General features: G+C 39.0%; 1 protein-coding gene across 17 annotated transcripts in view; it reads left to right on the plus strand.

The window, feature by feature from the left end:
- Positions 1-23,179, plus strand: part of TRIP12 (thyroid hormone receptor interactor 12) — a 140,472-nt gene that overhangs the window by 69,518 nt on the left and 47,775 nt on the right. For 10 of the 17 annotated variants that reach the window (XM_039234531.1, XM_039234533.1, XM_039234536.1 and 7 more), the window contains 5 exons: positions 2,826-2,931; positions 5,967-6,103; positions 11,690-11,773; positions 12,841-12,936; positions 22,590-22,738. In XM_039234531.1, the coding sequence (XP_039090462.1) occupies positions 2,826-2,931; positions 5,967-6,103; positions 11,690-11,773; positions 12,841-12,936; positions 22,590-22,738 (572 nt within the window). Of the gene's footprint in view, positions 1-2,825; positions 2,932-3,967; positions 4,076-5,966; positions 6,104-11,689; positions 11,774-12,840; positions 12,937-22,589; positions 22,739-23,179 lie in introns of all 17 variants that reach the window. The other 7 variants (XM_039234526.1, XM_039234525.1, XM_039234529.1 and 4 more) reach the window with 1 other exon arrangement.

The following is a 23,179-nucleotide window of genomic DNA, read 5'->3' on the forward strand; positions in this document are numbered from 1 at the left end:
AAAAAAAGACCGTATGTTCCAGAATCGTCAGCTGAATGGCCAAGAGAAAGTTAAGCTTTCCCCATTTCTAGGCAGGGTTTGCCACACTACTTCAGCTTTCCTTTTTCCCAGAAAGTTTGACATTTCTAATCTTCTTAACATGTTTTAGATTTTTGGAAGAATTTATAGAGTTCCTCCAACATTTGACTTGATTTGCTTAGAAATACTAAAAAGTTACTAATTATCAATCTTTACCAATTGTGAGGTGTTCCTCTTCCAGGTTTTGGAGCAGAAATACATATAAGAGCTAGTTTTGTCTCCCACCCTGGGTTCAGGTAATGTTACAAGTAGAGAGCCCTCTTTTCCACTAAAGCATTACGTGTAGCATCTCCTTTACCATGGGATTGCCTTTCAGAAAACAAATGTTTGGGGTTCACTCTCCTAGTTTATCAGGCTAAATGGCGCCATGTCACATAGCCTGACAGCCATTTTACATTGCAGCAGGATTATAATACCAGTTAAAAATATTTTCCTATCTGCTCTGTTGTTTTGGTTCTCCTTTGTCCTACTTTTCTGTAATTTAGTACGTTTCTCTTAAATTTTAACACCAAGAATGGATGAAAAGATTGTGTCACATCCACACAAAGGGATACTTCTCTACAAGAGAAAGGAACGGACTAATCTGTACAGTAGTGTGAATTCATCTCCAAAATGCTGTAGGGCTCCATTTTTATGAAATTCTAGAACAGGCAGTACTGCCACACAGGTACACAAGTAATTTCCAGAGGTCCAAAGTGTGGGGGAGGGAATCAGTTGCAAGGAGCACAAAGGGACTTTTTGGAGCAATGGAAATGTCCTGTCTTGATTGTCATGTTGGTTATATGGGTCAGTACATTTGTTAAACCCCATATTGAACCCCATAATTTAAAGTGAGTATATTTTACCACAGGAAAATATCATTTGCATAAAATGTTTTAAAAGAAAGTTAAACACTGAAGTCTCAAATAGGGCATGGGTAGTGAAATAAAAGTTTGGTCACAAACTGTACTGTCACCTTATGAACAGTATAGCAGTAACTGCCAGTGTGTTTGCTTGAATTTTTTTTTTTTTTTTTTTGGATGTCACTGAACAGACACAAAAATGTTTGCTAGTGTCCATTTCTGTATCACGGTATATGTATAAAGGCATTTAGTATCACATTACGTAAATATTAGTGACAGTGACACAGGATTTTAAAGTACTTTAGAAATACACAGTTTTTTATGCAATGTGCAATCGTTTCTTTCTGTAAAATGTACATCTTTAGTCTATTCTTAGTTGCACAATTGAAATAGATGAGTGTAATATGTTCTAAAACATTATTTAAAAATAAGTTGAGTTTTTTAAAGATTAAAAACAGTGATACTAATTAGCTGAATACATCACGCCAATCCCATAACCTGTCCATGTGCCATGTTTGTCTTTCAGGGGACGGGGTATGTGTCACTAGGGGCATCAGGCCTAGATTGGTGGTCGCATCAAGTAATTCTGGGGATATGCTGTGTAGAAAATCAGTCTAAAAACAAAATTGAAATGTAAAAAACTCTTAGGCTGGTCTCTCAATTAAAGTTTCAGTTTTAGTCCTATTATTCCAGTTTGAGGAATCTAGGTAACGTTTCCCAAAAGTTACTTTGGGGAAGAAAAAGAAGGCCTGGAAGGTTTGGTTTAGATTTCTAAATGGTAATGCCTGTGTGAACATCGAGTTTTGTCTTCATATCTTCTGTTTGGTACTTAAAGATTCTTTAGTAGTGTGCTTTTCTTAGCAGCTTTCATTATATGTGATATGGGGACCATCCCAAGTTGAATGCACTGAAGTTTTAAGCAGCTAAAAGCCCAAGAAGATGTCTGGAATTTTTTTCATCACCTCTTATCCAGACCATTACTGGTGTTTTTATCACAAGAGTAAGGAATTTCTGATCTTTTCTACGTTGAAGCAGTGAAGTGGTCAAAAATGTTAGAAATAATGGGGGAAATAATAAATAAGCTAGAGAGTTGTTATTACTATGTAATTAGTCTCAGGAAAAGGTAACAACTCTTTCAGATGATGCTATGCTTCTGGAAATAGGCTTTTTGACCTTGGAGACCTTTCACTCTTGGGAGATCTTTGTTTAGATGGAGTACACTGCCCAGTGTGTCATCATGTATGGTAACATGGTGGGGGACAGCGCTCCGATTGCTTTACCATTGTTTATAAAATAGTAACAAACCTAATGCTGTAACTTTTTAGATTCTGGTAACCCTGTAACCATTATCAGTTAGCTTTGAGAATGACATGTAAAGTGTGTTTGACTTACTTTGACCCCGAATTATCCAGTTACCTGTATATTGCAAATCCTAATAACCTTCAGCTTCAGTGTATATCCCTTGCAGATGGGGGTGGTGTAAAGAAAAGAAAGCATTTTGTTCTCTCGTAGTCTTAATTGATGAGCTGTATATAAACTAGATGAAATGGGACAGTTTAAAGGCCATGTAATAAAGTGCTAACGAGTGAGAATGAAATTCAGAAAATTTTTTAAATTTAGTAAAAGCCTGAAATATATGGTAAGTGCAAAAAGAAAAAAAAATTTCCTGGCTTGGTTAGTGGAGGAATACAGCTGTGATCAGAACATGTAACAGGACAGGATGAGAGAAGTACTGTCACTCGTGGTATGGCAGAGCTTGAGTCACGGTAAGTAAAGGCAAACTGTGAAGTGACCCTAGTAGACTGCTAGAAAGGCCATGGAAGATGCTTTTGACCTGAAGAACTTTGTACTTTTTAGTTTATGATAACTTTTTTAAAAAGTGTGTTTTGCATTTCCCGTGTACAGGTTTAAGAAAATCTACCAAGAAGCGCAGTGAATCCCCACCTGCTGAGCTCCCCAGTTTGAGGCGGAGCACACGCCAAAAGACCACGGGCTCCTGTGCTAGTGCCAGGTAACACATGGGGCTTCCAGTCCGTGATCAGCTCACTGTCTTCTGTTCCACTTTTCATCAAAGTCCTTCTCTTGATAAGCTTTCAAAAATTATTGAAATTTCACTTGACATCTATTTGTCCTATGTAAATGAATTCTTCCCCAATGTTTATATGTTTTTGCCAAGCTTTATTCATGCTCATTTACAGAATTTTTTTTTAATGTTTATTTTTGAGAGAGGGAGAGAGACTCCACATGTGAGCTGAGGAGGGGCAGAGAGCGAGAGAGGGAGACACAGAATCTGAAGCAGGCTCCAGGCTCTGAGCTGTCAGCACAGAGCCCAACACGGGGCTCGAACCCCCGAGACCGGAGATCAAGACCTGAGCTGAAGTCGGACACATAACGGCCAGAGCCACCCAGGCGCCCCTCATGCTATTTTTTTGACAACACTCTTACAGTCTACCATTTCTTCTGTTGCTGCAATATTTTCACAGAGTTATTGGCCGTAGTTGGACATTAGGTTGTTTTCATAGTTTCAGTCGACCAGTAAATCTCTAATGAACATCTTTATGCAGATTTGGGTTATTTTTTAGAGGTAGCTAAATTTTCCAGCAGTGTGATTAAAGGATCAAAAGGGATGCCTGTTTTAATGGCTGTAATATTGCCTGATTAGGTTTTGGAAATGTGGGCACCACGTGAGTTGGATGAATGGGGGCGGGGAGAGCGGTGCTCCAGCTTCCTGCGTATGACGACACCCACCCCTGGAGGCCGGGTGTAGTTGTGTGTGTGCTTTTCAGGACTCCAGGTCCTGTTTCCCCCAGTTGCTGCATGGGATCTCTTTTTCAGGAAATCCACTACCTTTGTGTGACACAGTGCATTATTTCACATACTTTTATTAACTGATTAAGAATCTGCAGTTAAAGTTAAAAATTTTTTTCTCAATATTGCCTCACATTTTGGGGCTTGGTCTGCTGTTACGATGCCCACAATTGTACAGCTAATTATTCACAGCCTGTAGAACGTCTCCCTCTCTTATATTTAGTTCGTTCTTTCTACAGAGTGTGTCACAAAACAGTGGTGGAGGCAGAGGATTTCGGTGTTCTTTTCCCCTACCCTCCCTCAGTCGAGCTAAAAGGGTTTAGCTCTTCTTTTGTTTCCCCTCTAAGGTAAGTGACATTGACTGCTCTCAGTGCCAGGTCCGGTAGTGACGTAAGGAAACTGTAACTTGTTGCAAGTCAGAAGAAAAGGACTCTTGCCACTTTAACCTCTGTTTTTCTTCTTATTTTCTAGTTCTATCTAGATTATTTAAAGTACTAGTTAAAATCTGTGGAGTTAGTGTACCTGTTTGCTTTTGAGGTTTCTTGGCCATAGTTTTACAAGAACTCTTTTGAGAAAATGTTTTAGATCCTCAAAGCTTTTGTCTTCTTTTGGGCTAGATTTTGAATCCAGTTTTTACCCAGAGTTTATAATCTGAGAAGTAAGCTGAATTCACTGTGGTTGAAAATTAATTTTAAGTTGATGGGAAGTCAGATAATCTAGGGTCCCGTCTTTGCTCCCTTCTATTCATGACCGCTTTCTTAGCGCATGTGAAGTTACTTACAATTTACATGGTGATACTCTACACAAGCTAGCTAGCCACCTGCCTGGAAGGCTCTTCATCTTGAATTTTTTTCTAAATTAGTTGAGATGCTTCTTGAATTTAGTGCTCTCAGAGCCTGCTACAGGTGCATCCCCATCTCTTTAGACTATAACTCCTTGAAGGGCAGCAGCCACAGTGTTCAGCACCGTGTGTGTCACATGGCTCGTACAAATTGAATGTTAAATACATGGATTAATTTGAATCCCACTAATTGGTGGCTTGGTAAGTTGGGTTTGCAGTGAGCTGTTCTGTGGAAGAAAAGATTGGCTAAGCAAATCCCTGTGTAGGGAAGATTACAGCCTCATCTCGCACTGTCTGGAAGTTCAGAGCCTTCATTCCCTGTCACTTACGCCTGCTGCTTTCTTGTTCTTGACTAGCCAGTATCTAATTCCACTGTAGGTTGACTTTGGTCTAAAACATTTCCTTAGTAAGTGTGTTTCTTCATTTCCTAAGGTACTTTGGAGGACTGCGTATTTAAACAATACCAAGTTGTAATAGTCTGGGGAAATCTTTTGTTTTTACCTGATTTGCTTACTGATTTCTCTTTTAAAGTAGAAGAAATTGTCATCAATAAAATGTTATTTGCTCTATGAGAAATGACTGGTCGATATTGTTGATGCATATTACACTGTGACTTAATCCTAAACTAGTGTCTTCCTCGATGTTATCTGTATGTATTTATAAATATTAAATCTTTAATTTTTAAATTTTATATATTAAAATTTTCTTTTAGCACTTATTCGTTTTTGAGAGACAGAGTGGGAGTGGGAGAGACGCAGAGAGAGAGGGAGACACAGAATCCGAGTGGCCTCCAGGCTCTGAACTGTCAGCACAGAGCCCAACACGAGGCTCGAATTCACTGACTGCAAGATTGTGACCTCAGCTGAAGTCGGACTCTTAACCGACTGAGCCACCTAGGCGCCCTTTTAATTCTTTATTTTAAAGGGTGGAACTCTTGCTCATTATTAGGATAGTTATTTTTTGTTGATGATTAAAGTTTTCTGGAACTTAAGTGATGGGAATCCCCCCACATTTTCCACTTTCCTTCCCCCTCATTGTCAAGTGTAAAGTCTGTATATTGATCCACTATTTAGCTGAAAGTAGGGATCTATTTCAGATGAATTGAATTCTCTCAGCAGGAGTGACTTCCATTTAGTTGAAGTGTTTAAAAATCATTTCTGTCCGTAAGGATGACCACAGCTCATAGCAACACAAAAGCACGTATTGTGAATGCGACGTAACTTGGAAGGATTTTAAATATACAAAGTCTTGGTTGTTACCCATAGTGATTTTCTGCAACAATTTTTATGTAAAAAGAAGAAACTGGCTTTGTGCTTCATGCATTGGAGCTTTGTGCTGTGTGGACATTGCTCCTGGTCACTGGTAGTGCCGCCTATGATGGCATTTTTCTGTTGCAGTCGGCGAGGCTCTGGCCTGGGCAAAAGAGGAGCAGCTGAAGCTCGTCGGCAGGAGAAAATGGCGGACCCTGAAAGCAACCAGGAGACCGTCAATTCTTCAGCTGCGCGGACAGATGAAACCCCCCAGGGAGCTGCAGGTAGATCGGCACTTCTAGCCCCAAGATGCATTTATGTGTCTTACAGATTTATTTAGATACCAACTGCTTTGTAGGCGTACCAAATAGAATGCAAGAGAGGGGACAGAAATATACTCGATGTTACCATCAAATATGCTTTTGGTTCTCTTTTGCTTTACTTTACAGGTTTGGTTTTTTTGGTTAGTTGGATTCATTTGTTTTTGTCCTAATTCTTTTCCAAATCCAAGTTTGTAATGATTACCTTTTAGGTAAGATAAGTCAACCTCTGTTTAAGGTTCTTCTCTATCCTTGTGGACATACAATAGTTGCCCATTGTTTGTGTGAAAATCTGAGTTTATAATCAGAATGTAAGGATATGGCTTAAATTGCTTCTTCATATATGTGTAAATTTTGATGTAGCATATGTTGTAACCTCTAAAAAGTAAGAAGTATTCCATTTGGAAGGAACTTGAAGAATGCTATTTATGTTTTCATGGGCTTATTTTTATTCTTGATATCTCAGCACAATTTTCTTAAAAATTAGGCTGCCTCCACCCCTTTCAGCTTTAAATATGTATTGATCACCAGGATGAGTAGGAGACTAATACTTCAGAGGTTTTGTGGCTGAAAGTTTTAAAATGTAGCTTGTGAGCCTTTCTCACTAACATTAAGGACAGATGGAGAAATGTTGCAGTTCATCATTATGAACATGGGTGTGATGAGCCCTTTGTGTCAGAATGATACACACGGGTTTAGGTGTAGGTATGTACCTACTTTTTAACAGGGCACTTTTACTGTCATGTTAGTATATGTGCTAGTTCTCTCTCTCATCCCTGGGGTGGAGCCTGCGTCCTAGTTTACCAGGTAGCTTCTGGTTTGCCCACCGCTGTTCATGGTTTGTGCTTTTTGTCTCTTCTTTCTGTCCGCCTTAATATTTTTACCACTGTCTTTCCTGGTTTTGTATGATAAATGGAACCATGAACTTGAAGCACCTCTTCTGGTAGGAGGGGATTTTTTTCATGTGCTTTTTCTTTAGAATAGTTTTTCCGAAGGGTTAAATTGGAGGGAAAGTCCAGTCCATTGCACATACAACTCTTACTTGTTGAAACTCTTACTTGGGCTCTGCTTCTCAATGTTTTAATGTTTATTTCATATCTGCGTATGGAAGTGGGGCAATTCCCATGTGGACGACACAAATGGAGCTGCTGAGCATGGTGTTAAAGTGGACTCATTACAGTAATAGTCATAGCTAACGTTTATAGAGTGCACGCTGTTGTAGACACAGTATTAAGCACTTTACATATGTTCTCTTTTAATATTCAAAACAATATGCTGAGGTGTGAGTGGTATTCTCATTTTAGAAACAAGGAAAACTGAGACATAGTGGTTAATCTTGCCTGGAGGTGTGGGACTCCCAAATCCAGGTTTTCAAAAGTAAGGGCACATTTGTAAAGGCTGTTTCATTCTACTTCCCCCATAGTCACGAGAGTTTGTTTAATTCATACAGATATAATTGGAAGCCAGGGTGAGGGGGTGGTGTGTAAAATTTTGATCCCTGGTATTTACCTAAGAGGATAAAACCTTCCAAGGGATTAGGTGGGTAAGACTGCCCCCCAAAGGCTCATGTTCATTGTCGTTCATACTTGAAATCACAGTGTGATCTAGGTATTTTCCATGTTTATGTAAAAGACGCGTGTGGCACTCTGACTGGTGTTTGAGCAGTACTAGTTCATTTTATTTTGGAAGCAGGATGCCTTATGGATCCTGCAGGAATAATCCTCTGCCAGCTTACTACAGTGGTGCTGCGGAAAGAGGCAAATTCCTTATTAGCTTTATCTTCAGTTCTTCAGTGCAGTGTGCTTTAGTTTCTCAGTATGTAAAATTGGAATTCAAAGGAAAATAAAACCCTCTAATTTAGCGTGGAATATCAATCCTTGGTGGTAACTTAAGCATCTTTTGGCAAGCATCCGTTCTCACATAGCTCTTAGACAGTTGATAGAAGACTCTGTTTATTGGAAACATTTATTTTGAAATAATGTTTTTATTAATTTAAGGAGACTGGTTTAATTTCTTCAATGTTTTTATGTGGTTTTTATCCCAGTGTTACTTATTTTTTTTTTTTTTAAATGTTTTATTTATTTCTAGGAGAGAGAGAGAGAGACAGCGTGAGCAGGGTAGGGTCAGACAGAGAGGGAGTCACAGACTGAAACAGGCTCCAGGCTCTGAGCTGGCAGTCAGCACAGAGCCCGACGCGGGGCCTGAACCCACGAACCGCGAGATCATGACCTAAGCGAAAGTCGGACGCTTAACCGACTAAGCCACCCAGGCGCCCCCCAGTGTTACTTATTTACAGAGATTTCATCTTCCTATTTCAATAAAGTTAGTAAAATAAACATACTTCTTTTTATGCATGTAGTAACAAAACATTGCTCCATCTTGGGCAGACTTGCTCATATCACCCTGACTTTATCAGTGTTGTTGACCCTTTGGGAAATCTGTTGATAATGGTGTGCCTGCCCAGTCACATGAAAGCATACTGTTCTTTGGAGCCCAGCTTCTCTGGCTCTTCATAGAAGAGATGCTAGCTCTTGGAGCTGAAAGTTAAGTGTTCCCCATATTTTCCCTCGAGTTAGAGGCTTTCTTTTTGGACTTTGTCAGAACTGTGCACCTTTTCATAGTGCTGGTGAAGTCTTGCAAATACTAGAGACACTACAGTGAGAAGTATTCTTCCTTACACCTGCAAAGTAATCAGATGTCAAGGAAAAGAGCCCATGGCCTGGCACCTGATTTTGCATTGAGAATCTTAATTTCACAACAAATAAACAGGGTCATTTCATTTAAAAACAAACAAACCCGGTTTTGTAAGTTTTTATCTTCCTAATTACTTTTGTTTAGAATCACTAAAGATTAGATTGCTTTCATATCGCCTGCTACCAGGGCCTATATAAGGCAGAGTTACATTACTGACAGTTACTGTTTTGGCCCCCCCTCAGAAGTTTTCATTACACTCTTAAAAAAAAGTCTTCTTCCCGTTGCGTCTTGTACTTAGGCAGCTGGTGAACCCTTAGAGGCTCCAGTCAAGTAAAATTGAATTCTGTCAGCTTCCTAATATTTTATCACTTCTTTCTGCATAAGAGACTTTATCAGTTAAAGTATAAAAATGTGGAGTTCTGGGATAAATTTCTTTGTTCTAATATAACCAATATTTTTTTCCATTGTTTTCACTTAGCTGTGTATTCGAAACTGTCTTCTGCAGTCCTGTGAAGATACACTAAGAGTAGATGGGGGGGAGATAACTGGTGTAAACAACATCATAAAAGATGGACACCTCTTAAAATCTGGCATCAGATTTTTTCTGCTTGATGGTCTTGTATCAGGAGAGATCTTGTGCATGTTGTCCAAGGAGGTTTGCCGCCCTGACTAAAGAACTTTGTCATTGACTATTGGTTGATGACACTTCCTTACCTTCATGACTTCACAGATTGCTTCTCACAGACCAGGCTAGTCAGGCTATCTAACTTAGCAGTACTTACAGGTAACTTCAGTATAGTAATGATTAACACTTGCCTTCAGTGGGCTGGAGAGGGATCTTTTTTCCTATAGGTTCAGTGACTGATTTCTGTCAAAACAGGCCTTCCACCTCCATGAAAAATCAGAATATCCTTGCTCCTTCTCATGGTGACCCTCTAATACAGAAACTAAGGAAACCAGCATTACCTTCCCAAGTGAAATTTTGTTGTTTGTTTTTTCTTAAAGGTGTGGTACCACTATGTACATTAAAAAACCAACTACCTCATTTGTCAAAGCTTTTTGTTTGCTCTCCACATAATTGGAAGAGTTTAAAAGCAAGCATAAGAGTCACTTTAACAAATAAAGTTATAATTGGGACCTTAATAACAGTATCTGTTAAGAAGATTTCTGTTTAATGTGAAGAAGGAACTGTACTGGAATAAAAAACTTAGTACTGCAGAATATGTTCAGGGGGCCACTAGAGTGCAGGACTTGAGAACAGCGTATGAAGAGTCACACCACCTGTGCTCGAATCTCTGCTCTGTTGTTAGCTGTCTGACTTTGAGCAAGTGCATTACAAGTCGCACAAGGCCTTAGTTTGCTCATGTGTGTGAGAAAGCTCACAGTACCTGCTTGTATGGTTGTGAGGAAACAAGACACAGCCTGTGTACGGCGAACATGTCATACATGCCATGTATAGGTGGCATTATACAGTACGGTTACTTTTTCTTTTTCCTTCCTCCCAAGTATGGATTTTGTCTACCCTTTTATATTAGCATTTCTGGTTCACCTATAACTATAAACCATGAGGTTGCTAACCCTTCTTGTAAAGGGGCCAGAGAGTTGATGTTTCAGGCTTTATTTCGGCTCTGTTGGGACCACCCAGCTCTGTGGTTGTAGCATGAAAGCAGCCATAGACAATAAGGGTGAGTCTGGCCGTGTTTCAGTAAAATTTTATTGACAGAATGATGTGCTGGATTGAATATGGCCCGTGGGCCACAGTTTGCGGACTCTTATCATTCTTAAATCACAGAGGTTTTGATGAATTTTCTAAAAATCCCAGTGAAATCATAGAAGATACTTAGTGAGGTGTGAGGAAAACTATTAAGAAAATACACAGTTGGTGGCTGGTATATTAGCATCTCTTCAGAAAAAAGCTCTGTAAATTCACATGTTATCCATGTGCTTCTTTTAACAACTGAAAACATTGTGCTGGGCTGACCTGTCATTTTCCGGCAAGTGTACTGGGCTTAGGGTGTTGTGGATAATGTGGTCATACGTGGGTTAATTGTGTAGAAAAACTGCTTAAAGACTCAGCGGACATGGAGAGGAGGGACAGAAGAACTGCTGGTCGTACAGGACTATGGTTCCATCCAGGCAGGCTCATAATAGACTCAACCTTTCTCTTTCGTAGACCGAATCATTGCTCTGCTCAGCTTTCTGGGGAGTAGAATCCTTCCAAATCTGAACTGTTTTTGTCCTGCACTTGTTCTCACGCCCTAGCTATCCTCTCTTTTGTACTTCAGTGCTTTGCTGTTTGTTGTAATGTGTTATCTTCAATATTTTGTCCTGGAAGTAAGTATGCAATCTGCACGCCCTTAAAACACGTGAGTGATTGTGTCAAGACTGCAGTCCAGAAATAAGTAAGACCGAAGAAGACACACATCTGCACGGAACATTTTCCCCAAACCTCAGTTTTGCTTTCTGTTCTGATTGTGACTAATTGCCCATCTATTAAATATCACAGTGGTTTTGGCAACATGACCTTCATGGACTTTTGGTAGATGAGTTCAGGGCAAGACTTAATTTAGGAACAGTGTCAGAGGCGTGAGGAGTCTGCCAAAGCCATGTATGAATGAAATGTAAAGGCTATATTTTTATGCTTCTTGAACACAAGATAGTTGAGCCATCTTTTTGTTCATAAACGCTACAGGATGACCTCTAGAAGAACAGTTGAGTGTGCAGTGGGCAGACACAATTAATTGCCTTGATTCGCTGTAGTCCGTAAAACTTTTTCTTTTTTTAAGATAAACCAGACATAGTAAGTTTGAATATTTCTCTCCTAACCCTCACCTTCTTTTTCTCCTCCCTTTGAAGCTTCTAGTTCTGTTGCAGGGGCTGTGGGCATGACCACCTCTGGGGAGAGTGAATCCGATGATTCCGAGATGGGACGATTACAAGGTAAAGACGGTTAATGAGCTTATAAGAAACAAGAAGCCATTACCAGAGGCTGCCTGTTACTTCTGTTCTTTGTTGAAATTAATTTAGATAAGCTCATTTAAACCTAATCTAGCAATGCCTATACTTCCAGAAAAAGCTGCTTATTTAGCGATGGTTTGGATTTGGAAGATGATCTGTCTCACTTGTTATTTTTCTGTTTAAAAAAAATCTTACATGCTTATTTTTTGTTTTTAAATGTTCTTTATTATGTTTGCTTGTATAAGCTGATAATAAATTAAGGAAGATCTTGAAAAGGGGATAGCTTAGTATATTGCTCTGCGGTACCTGATAACATAATGCATCCAGTGGGATGTTTTTGTGTTCTTTTGTGTTCTTGGTCAGCTATTTAAAAATGAATGGAAACTGTATACATCAACACCAGGTATTTTAATGTTGTGATTTTGAGGAAGCAACCTTATATTATGTATACGCTCTTTACAAATGGGTGGGTATGTATTTTTATTATCTTCAGACAGTTGGTTTATATGATAGATCCCTGGTGTGAGGCTTATAAGAAACATTATTTATAAATCACTTTCAGATCACTTTTAAGTTCCTAAAGTAACTTAGACAGCAGTCTCTTTTTGACTAGAAGTCTTGTGAGCCCATTTTTTCTCTTTATGGACATTATAAAAATAATTTTTTATGTTTTCAGAGGATCTCATGACCAGTGTCTGATTGGTAAATATATTTGAGGGAAAACAACAGAAAGGTACTTAGCCTGTAATTTTTTCAAAATAAATATTTACTCTGGGTTTCTCTTGGATCATTTGATAGATTCCCTTCTGGCATTAATATTTAGTATCTCCATAAAGCCTTAAGATGCCATGGAGCAGCATATGGGTGTTGTAACTTATCTTAACTAACATTTAAGAATGATCTTAAAAGTTTGATGTCGTTTAAGTTAGAAATGGGAAGTAACACTGTCTAAGTGAGTTATGTGAGATGGATCAGTTGCTTGAAATCTTGAGGTAAGAACAACTGCATTCATAATTCAACTATTCCTCCTCTCTTTCTTTTTTCTTTAGCTTTGTTAGAGGCCAGAGGTCTTCCCCCTCATCTCTTTGGCCCTCTTGGTCCTCGGATGTCACAGCTTTTCCATAGAACAATTGGAAGCGGAGCTAGTAAGTGAATACTTTTGAATTTGCCCTCCCCCTCCAAAACCTTCAATAAATAGTTGAGTGCTGTTTTTACTGTTTATCTCTTGATGTAAAGAGGCTTTCATATAAGGAGCTTTTCATGAGCATTAACCTGCTTTACAAAAAAGAAAAAAAAAGATGGGGCTTGTGCATATTCTTGCCTTTAAATATAGCAACTAGAAGTTCTTCTGTACTTTTATTTTTGATTACAGAATTGGAATCGTTAGAAAACCATCCAGAGTTTATGTCAAGATTGGATCTTTGTTTAACTCTAGGATAGTAAAGAATCTCGGATGATTGCATTGATTATATTATAGCATCTGATTGCATGATTTGCATAGATTTGAATCTTGAATTTTTTGTGGCATAATAAAATTTAATCCACGAGCCAGTCAGTTGTAGAGCTGAGCTTTAGAGAAAAGATTTCTCAGCAGAATTACCAGTCGCTAGACTCATTTAATCAAATTAACATATTATAATCCAGAGATCTTGTCATATATGGTAGACAAAACAGTGACTCTTGAAGTGGCAGTTTGTAACAAGAATAACTTTTGCATAATTACAAATCCAGTTGCATTCTTTCTGGTATAGAATACTATCTTTAGCTTCCTTAAACAAAATTTGCATTTAAGCATTTTTTAATAACTACATTGATAATGTTTTCCATAGAATCAGCAGGCTATTTTTAAACTTCAGTCTTGATTAACTTTAAAATTTCTGAAGTGTTAACCGAAGCCTATTAACTCTGACCTTACTAATACGTGCTCATATAATTTTCCATCAAGTATTCTAAGTTTTTTTACTTTGTTTTTCTTTTAACATAATGCAGTGTGCAGACATATGCTCACATATGTGTATTTATACTTAAGTCCTTTTCAAGTTTCTGGCCGCAGCATTTGACAGGAAATTTAAGAAGCAGCTGGTATTTTGGTTTGGTTTGGTTTTGCTTTTGCTGCCCTAACACTCAGCTCTCAGATAATGTGCCCTTTTGCAAAGTTCTCACGAACTCCTTAGTGAGGATTTTGATTTAGTGTCATTTATTAGGTACTGGGATTGTTCTGAATCATAAACGGGATAATACACAGAGTTGTTTCCCATGTGGAGCGTCCTTGCTAGAAGGTGACCCTGGCAGTGAGGAAGACAGCTGTCCTACAGAAAAACTTCAGGTAGTACCAGTGCAGTGAAGGAAAACAAAACAAGGATGTATGTTTGCTGGTGAGAGGATATAGGAAGGCTGGTTAGAGAAAACCTTCTCCGAGGCAGGCTCAATTTGTGGATATTTAAATGAAGTGAGGAAGCCAGCCCCAGACGCGTCTGAGGGGAGGTGAAGTGCACCATGGGAGGTGGGAATTAGCTTGGCATGTTGGAGAAATAACAAGGGGGGGCCTGTGGAAAGAGTTAAGAGTTAGAAGATGAAGTCTGTGAGGGATAGATACTTGCTCGGTCATGTAGGGCTTGGCAGGCCACGGGTGAGCGTGGGGTTTAACCCAGTATGTGAACTCAGGAACCATCGAAGGATTTAGGATTTAGGACATACTTATTGAAGGATTTAGGAAAGGGGAAGGACATATTTATTTTGGAAATGATCAAATATACCCCAAAGTTGAGAGTATAGGGGTAGAATAACCTCCATGAACCCATCAGCAATTACCAGTCCACAGCAACTGTTTTAGTTACGTTCTCAGCCATCCTCCCAAATTCTTTTTCAGGCAGTCCTAGGCATCATTTTATTTGCATGTCATTGAATTTGTAACTACAAGGACACAAGTTTTTAGACCATGTTGTGGTTATATTAAGAGGAATCCTTACTTTTACGAAGTGCCTGTTTAGAGCACAAATGCTCTAGGCCTCTCAGAAATCCAGTTAAATCTTTTATTTGAATCCGGACCAAAATATGATCTGTACATTGCCATCAGTTGATGTGTTCCTTAAGTTCTTTTTTTTTCCCCTCCTCTTGAGAGAAATTTGATTCATTTATTTTGCCACTTCATTTATTCCCTAGAGAAGGCTGGGAAGAAAACATGTTTCAGGGCTGCCTGAATATTAAAATATCTTAGACCCATATCAAAGGTTGACCACTGTACATGAAATTAATGTGGACCATAGATTAGAACCAGAGTAGAAAGAAGTGTTATACCCCTCCCTGTGCCTGTGACCCAGCTTCAGCACTGCCGACTCCATGGCCAGCCTTTACCCACATCCCTTATCCCACTTTGTTTGAAATGAATCCCAGACATTATATAATATTACCTATAAACATGTTATCATGTAGCTCAAGATAATGTGCCTTAAAACAGACACACAGACACACCCCTAGATTATCATTATCATACCCCCAAAATAAACTAGTGATTCCTTTAATAATCTCTGTCTAATGAGTCAAGTTGCCATCTCCATCTAAACTGGTAGCTGGATCCAGAGGATTTTTTTTTTTTAATGTTTTATTCATTTCTAGGAGGGAGAGAGAGAGACAGCATGAGCAGGGGAGGGTCAAAGAGAGAGGGAGTCACAGACTGAAACAGGCTCCAGGCTCTGAGCTGGCAGTCAGCACAGAGCCCGACGTGGGGCTCGAACCCACGAACCGCGAGATCATGACCTAAGCGAAAGTCAGACGCTTAACCGACTAAGCCACCCAGGCACCCCCCCAGAAGATTTTTAAGATTCAAGTTTGATTGTTTAGTCCCTTGGTGGGGAAAGACTATGCAGAAGTGGTAGTGGGTTGTAATACTAGGAGGCACTTAAAGTCTGGTTGTCTCTTATGCCATCAAAACTCAGTTTCTAGATGACAGGGATTATAAAATGATAGTACTGCACATCTGATGAACAGATTTCATTTATTAGAAGTAAAAGTAGGTGGTTTTTAAGTACAAATATATTAAGAATATCTTCCTTCTGTTACATAGGAGAATAGTATAGGGAAAATTGGTTTCCTCACCGTTATTTGCCAGTTTGGAAAGTAGTTGGTTTTTGCTTCCTCCAAACTGCCATTGTGGTTTTTAAATGTCATTGTCAAGTGGAGACAAGTTTTCAGACATTTCTGTGATTTTTACTGATTAAGTTGTCATATTGGGTGATGGCACCTTTTTGAGGTTGGCTTCTGAATCTTTTTGATATAATCTCAGTAGTTTTTGTTAACTTCCTTCCTCTCTGATATGTCAGGTTCCGCCCCCACCCCAAATATCTGAAATTAGGGGTGTTCTCAGAGCGCCGTGGTTTCTTTTTCATGAAATAGTATTTAGAGCCCATAGTCTAGAGTCTAGGTATATTCATTTGTACCTGGATGATCATTGTTATTGGATACTTGTAATGAACAAACCTGGGAAGTAATTGTATTCTGTCTTTTAAAATAAAAATAAGGAGTTCCTACTTGTAATGCCAATTCAAATTTAGAGCTGCAAGATTTTTACTTCTCTTTATCTTGTATCTCCCATGCCACAAATTCCCGTTCCCAGTGATAATAACATAGTCATTTGTTTGCTTTCTCCTACAGTACAAACGTTCACCTTAACACCAAAAGTAGTATGAATGAGAACGGTTTAATTTTTGAACAGTTTTTGTTATCGGTGTTTGTCGGGACTCACTTTGTGGTCAAATTTTTGGATTTTAAAGTAATTTGAAATGATTGCTTTTCTTTATTCAGGCTGCCACATTCGTTTGGTTCATTTGCTTTGTGTTGCTTTTAACTCTTAGAGATTGCTTTTAAATTTTAACTTCAGTTTTATACTTCTGGGGTGTTCACATGCTTTAAAACGTCAAATCTATAAATAAGGTATTTTTAGAGACGTCTTATCTTCTTTTGCGATCCCTTTGCCCTGCTTCCTCCTTCACACAACTAACCTTTGTTAATTTTATGGCTTGTCCTTCTATTATTTACTTTAGAAAACAAAAACAAATTCATATTATCTATTCCACCCACTCTGCCTTTTTAAGATAAGAGTAGTAAACTTTATATACTTTATGTTGCTCTTAACAGTACATTGCTGTTCACTTTCTATAGCTGCTGCATAGAGAAGGGAGAGTTGACCCTGTATTCCTTTTGTAAAGCTGCCACAGTGCTCCGTGGGGGGGGGCTGCTGAGGTTTACTTAGCATGTCCCCTGTTGGACATTCAGGTCATTTCCAGTCTTCATTGTGCTGCAGTAGTTAAAACACAGCTTTTGTATTTTTCCTGCCTTATCTCTAGGATCGATTAGTGTAAATCAGCCTCTATTGAAGTTGTACCTTTTTGTATTTCTTTAACAAACACTGTGGTGTCATTTTTTTTTTCTTCTGCTGACTTTTTAGTTGTGTATCCTTGTAGACTTCTGTTAGTAGTTACTGTAGAGATTTTAACGTATGTCCTTGTTTTATTAGCCAACCTTATATTAATATTTAAGATAACCCAAACAACGTAAGAAGTACAACAGCTTCCCTCTTTTTGTCTCCTGCCATCCTCTATGTGATTGTTTTGATTTGTTTTACTTATACATGTGTTAGTAAACAAAGTAAGACCAAATTTTTGTTGTAGAGCACCCATATTCTTGTGTTAGCCCACATACAGCCCATCTCCAGGGCTCTTAATTCCTTCCTCCAGTTTCCAGTTTCTCTCTTTTAGTCAGAGTGGTCTCCCTTCAGCCTGAAGAACTTTTTTTTTTTTGATGTGCTGAATGACTGCTAGTAATGATTTTTCTCTGCTTTTGCAAAATCCTTGATTTGCCTTAATTTTGAAAAGATATTTTCCCCAGGCATAAAATTTTCATTTAGCACTTTGTAATGTCTTCTGGTATCAGTAGTTGCTATTTAAAAATCTTACTGGTGTCGGTGTCCTTTCAAGGCAATGTCTTCTTTCCTCTGGCTTTTAGGATTTGTTTTTTTCACATTAATATTAATTTTCAATAGTTTGACTATTAGTCTTAGTGATTAATTTGCTTAGGTTTCACCGAGCATTTGAGTCTGTGAGTTTGATATCTTTCACTGGTTTGGAAAATTCTTGGCCATTATCTCACGAAATATTGCTTCTCTTATCTCATGATCTGCTATATTCCTCTTCCTTTCCTTCTGGGAGTATCAAAATCATACATGTTCAGACTTTGGGCTTCATCTGGCGTGTTTCTCTGGCTATATTTTATTTTACTTTTTCCTTTTTGTCCAGTTTGAAAACTTTTCTATTGACCAGTTTTCAGATTTCACTAATTCTTTTTTCTGCTGTAATCTTTAATCTTTTAGTAAAACTGATTTTGTTTTGTACATTCTGGTTTTCTGTTGAAATGCTTTATATTCTTATTCATGTTGTCCATCTTTGGTTATATTTGCAGTTTATTAATCATTGTTATAAAATAGTTTTCGAATTAGGGGTGCCTTGGTGGCTCAGTCAGTTAAGCATCCCACTCCAGCTCGGATCATGATCTCAGATTTGTGAGTTTAAGCCTCATGTAGCACTCTGTGCTGACGGCTCAGAGCCTGGATGGAGGCCGCTTTAGATTCTGTGTCTCCTCCCCCTCTCTGTGCTCCCCTGCTCACACTCTGCCTTTCTTCCTCAAAAGTAAATTGAAAAGATTAAAAAATAAATACTTTGCAAATTTCAGTGGTGGTGTTGGTCTGTTTCCGTTTTTCTTTCTTAATTATCTGTCATATTTTCCTGCCTCTTCCTGTGTCTAGTAGTTATTTATGTGCTAAACATTTTGTATAAAAGAACTGAAGAAACTCCAAATGAGGTTTCTTCTGTAAAGGTCTCCCCTTTTCTGTATTTAAAACATTTTATGTTTATTTATTTTTGAGAGTTGGAGAGAGACGTCACGAGCAGGGGAGGATCAGAGAGAGAAGGAGACACAGAATCCAATGACAGGCTCCAGGCTCTGAACTGTCAGCACAGAGCCCGACGCGGGGCTCAAACCCATGAACCATGAGATCATGATCTGAGCTAAAGTTGGACGCTTAACCAACTGAGCCACCCAGGCACCCCTCCCCTTTTCTATATTTAAACATTAAGGGTCAGATGCTGATCAGTGTGTTCCCATCAGGGCTTTAGCCTTGTTTTGACCAGAACTGCAATTTTTATGTGACTTGTTAATATCTCTGGCTTATCCCTGTTTGTATGTTGTGACCCTCCCATGGTGTTGACTGAGAAAGTTGCAAATCTCTGTCTACTTAGACTTCATTTATTCTGCAATTTGAAAATACTGTCGATGTCTTGGGGGTAGTGCCCACTGACTGTATGTGTTTGAGGCTGGCCTCCTCCCCCCGTAGGGACTTTTTTCTTCTGGAGCACCATGAGAATGCATGAGGTTTTGTTCTGTCTTACCAAAACTTCTGATTTGTCCCTAGCCCTCTTCACAGCTCCAGAACTGAGCACATGTCTGGTGGGACCAATTCAGTTGGAAACATCAGCTTCCTGTGACTCCCAGAAGGGCTATGGGTTCTCCATCCATATCAGCAGTTGGCAAACTACTGCCCCAGGGCCAAATGTAGCCTCCTGCTTGGTTTTATAGAGTCTGTGAACCAAAAAAAAAAGACGTTTATGTTTTTAAATGGCTTGAAAAACTTTTAAAAGTAGTATTTTCTGACATGTGTAAATTAAATGAAAATCGAATTCTAGTGTTTGTAAAGTTTTATTGGAATACAGACAGCTGTGCTTACCTGTTTATGTATTGACTGTTTCTGCCTTTGTGCTCGGGTTGAATAGTTGTGACAGAAACCCTATGGCTTGCAAAGCCCAAAATATTTACTATCTGGCTCTTTATAGAAAATGTTTGCCTACCAGCCCTTGATCTGTGATAGCGGTTCTCAAAGTGTGGTCTGTGGATTGCTGGGAGTTCCCAAAACCTTAACGTTGAATCCATAGGTCAGAACTCTAGTAATAATCGCTAAGGTTTTGCGTTTTGTACAAAACCTGTGGTTTTGTGGATGGTACAAAAGCTGTGGTAGATAAAACGGTTGGTGCTTGACTGAAAGAATCAAAGCATTGGCTCCAAACAACACTATCAGTCACTGTGTTTTCCAGTGCCATATGCTCCTAGTGAAATAATTCCATCTTTTACATAAGGATGCCCTTGCTAAGCAGAGTTATTAACTGTCTTTACCAGTTAATACCAGTCGTTACCAGTAAGTACATGTCTTTTTAACAGTCTGTGAAAAGTGGGGCCCATGCTCTCCACATTCTTCCATCTCAGTGTTGCCATAGATTGAGAGTAGATGCAGAAGCGGTCATACCGCTGGGTTTTTGTTGTTGTTGGGTTTTTTTTTTTCTTTAGTAAAGTTTGGCATTTAAATGATTTGCAACAGAAAACTTATCTCTGAATTTTTTTGTTTTAGAAAGTATGGTGGTTTTCACAAGAATTTTGTTTATATTCATATGTAATAAATTAACAGAGTTAAAATTTTTCACTTAATTCCAGACACATTTGTAAATATCAGCAGGTATAAACCACATAAACAGGAGTGCTTTGGGGCTCCTCAGCAATTCTTAAGAGTACATAGTGGTTCTAAAACCAGAATTGATCAGTGCATGAATTATGGCTTTGGCTTTTTATTGTCATTTTTGGTTTGGTTTCAGGTCTTATTTTAGGAACATCCTAAAGTTCCAGTAGTTATCGATAATTGTGATCATGCTAACGTGATCTGTGTCCTAGAATTGCCAGCATCTGTGTTGATAAGACATCTGGTGGCATGTGTCAGTTTTTCCTATTTTAGGTGGTTGTGCTATATGAGCTATTTCGTCCTTGAAAAGCAAATCTAGGGGCGCCTGGGTGGCTTAGTCGGTTAAGCGTCCGACTTTCACTTAGGTCATGATCTCGTGGTTCGTGGGTTCGAGCCCCGCGTCGGGCTCTGTGCTGACTGCCAGCTCAGAGCCTGGAGCATGTTTCAGTCTGTGACTCCCTCTCTCTCTGACCCTCCCCTGCTCACACTGTCTCTCTCTCTCTGTCTCTCCTAGAAATAAATAAAACATTAAAAAAAAAGAAAAGCAAATCTAGAAGCCACTGAGGATTCTTTTGTTTTCATTAGTTTACTTTCCATTCATTTGTTTTACCTTTCACATTTCAACTTAAAAGTGATTAGCCTGCTCTAACTGGAACCGATGCTATTTAGTTGGAAAATTTTAAAGATGGCAGCCATCTGAATTTGACTTTCTTACAGTCTATTTTTGAATTGACTTATAGTTATGTTAAAGTTATGTAGGCAGTAGTAGTTGTCCAGTTTATTAGCCACAGTCTTCCATAATAGAGAAAATAAATATCAAGGATGCCATGTCCCCCTTTGAAAGGCTATGCCATCCAGGAAGATCACTGTAACCTAATCAAAATTTTTAAAAATCTTTGGTTTTCATATGAATTCCACATTCATTGGACAGTTTCCAAATGTGTGCTTCTCCTAAGCTGTTTCATTTATTAATAATATGGGAGTGGGAAAATCCCAAACACAAAAGTATAGGAAGAGAAAGGGCCTGAAAGTAGCATCTGTTATACTTGGGTAAGCATTAATCACGTTAACCATGCTCACAAGTAGGAAGATGTTGTAAAAATTTGAAACACACTTTATTTCTGAGTATATGTTATCTAGCTCACTGACAAGTCTTTGTCTGTGGTGGTTGAATCTTAGTGTTTTTCAGTTGTTTGGGCAGTGGGTTTGAGCCTTAAAAGCAAAAGTACTTTCCCAAACTCTGATGGCAGCCTCTGCACAGGGAAGGAGAAAGGGTGAAAAAGCCAGTCTTTTGCTGCTTTTAGAACTACTTCATTCTCTCTGTTCTCTTTCATTAGATGCATTGCTCTGTTTGTCTTTCTTTTCTTTTTAAAAATGTTTTAAAATATTTATTTTTGAGAGGGAGAGAGAGAGACAGACAGACAGAACGCAAGCAGGGGAGGGGCAGAGAGAGAGGAGGGAGACACAGAATCCAAAGCGGGCTCCAGGCTCTGAGCTCTCAGCACAGAGCCTGATACGGGGCTCAGATTCACAGACCATGAGATCATGATCTGAGCTGAAGCCTGATGTTTAACCAACTGAGCCACCTAGGCACCCCTGTTTGTCTTTGTTTTCTTGCCCTCTGTTACCTGGATTCCATTTATTCTTACCAGGTCTTTAGAGGTATGTGGCATTTCCTTTTAAGACAGGGCATCACAGGGGCGCCTGGATGGCTCCATCACTTAAGCATCTGACTCTTGTTTTCAGCTGAGATCATGATCTTGGGGTTTGTGGGATCAAGGCCCACGTCGGGCCTTGCTGTACTAACATCACAGAGCCCACTTGGGATCTCTCTGTCTCCTTCTCTCTGCCCCTCCTCTGCTCGCGTACTCTCTCCCTTTCTCAAAAGAAATAAACAATGATGCCCTGTCATTTTTTAAAAGTTTAACAGGTTTTTAAAAACATATGTTAAAGTTAACAATTCCTATTAGTCTTACAGATATTTTTTTGTTTCAACTTGTCTGATTTTAAAAGGAAAATTAAAAGACAAAAATATATAAATACTGTGAGATCACTTAAGGTAGACTAAATTCAAATAATTATTCAGTCTTGAGTTATCATCAGCCTGTCTTAGCCCTGGGATAGATCCAGCCTTAGATGGGGATCTAAAGAGGACAAGCAGCCAGCTACCGTGTAGAGTCTCACCTTATACCTGGTAATCATTTCCTTACGTGTTGGAAAATGATGATTTTCTTTCCTGTGAAGGCTCTAAGGCCCAGCAGCTTCTGCAAGGACTGCAAGCAAGTGATGAAAGCCAGCAACTCCAGGCGGTTATCGAAATGTGTCAGTTATTGGTCATGGGAAATGAGGAGACGCTGGGAGGGTTTCCTGTCAAGAGTGTCGTTCCTGCTTTGGTAAGAGACTTTTCCCCTCATTCTACCCTAGGTCTCTCGATGCTACTGAAAGCACGGTTAGCGTCATTGTGAATTTTAAAATACAAAATATGGTAGAACTAAGAGAGCGGAGTGTGGCTTCGTGCTTATAGATCTTGTGAGTGATTGTAATAATGGATTAGTATACCAGCTAAACTGCTTCCTTGTAAGTAGTAACTCATCTTTGATACGCAATTGACTGGTCTTAAATTTTAAGTTGTTTGCCCAGTCAGGTAGGACCTAGACTTTGCCAAAATTGGCATGTTTTCTCTTCTTAACCTGGTAGTACACAGTACTAAGCGGCTTGCTTATGGGCTGTCTTTGTGGACCACAAAGGCTTCATGTTTGATTATCATGGGCAACAGCAGAGCATTCAAGCCAGAATACCACGTGAATCCTTCCAGGTTAGATGTTAAGCAAAAA

Source organism: Hyaena hyaena, unplaced genomic scaffold (genome assembly GCF_003009895.1).
Source record: "Hyaena hyaena isolate Hyena2069 unplaced genomic scaffold, ASM300989v1 scaffold_86, whole genome shotgun sequence".
Taxonomy (NCBI): domain Eukaryota; kingdom Metazoa; phylum Chordata; class Mammalia; order Carnivora; family Hyaenidae; genus Hyaena; species Hyaena hyaena.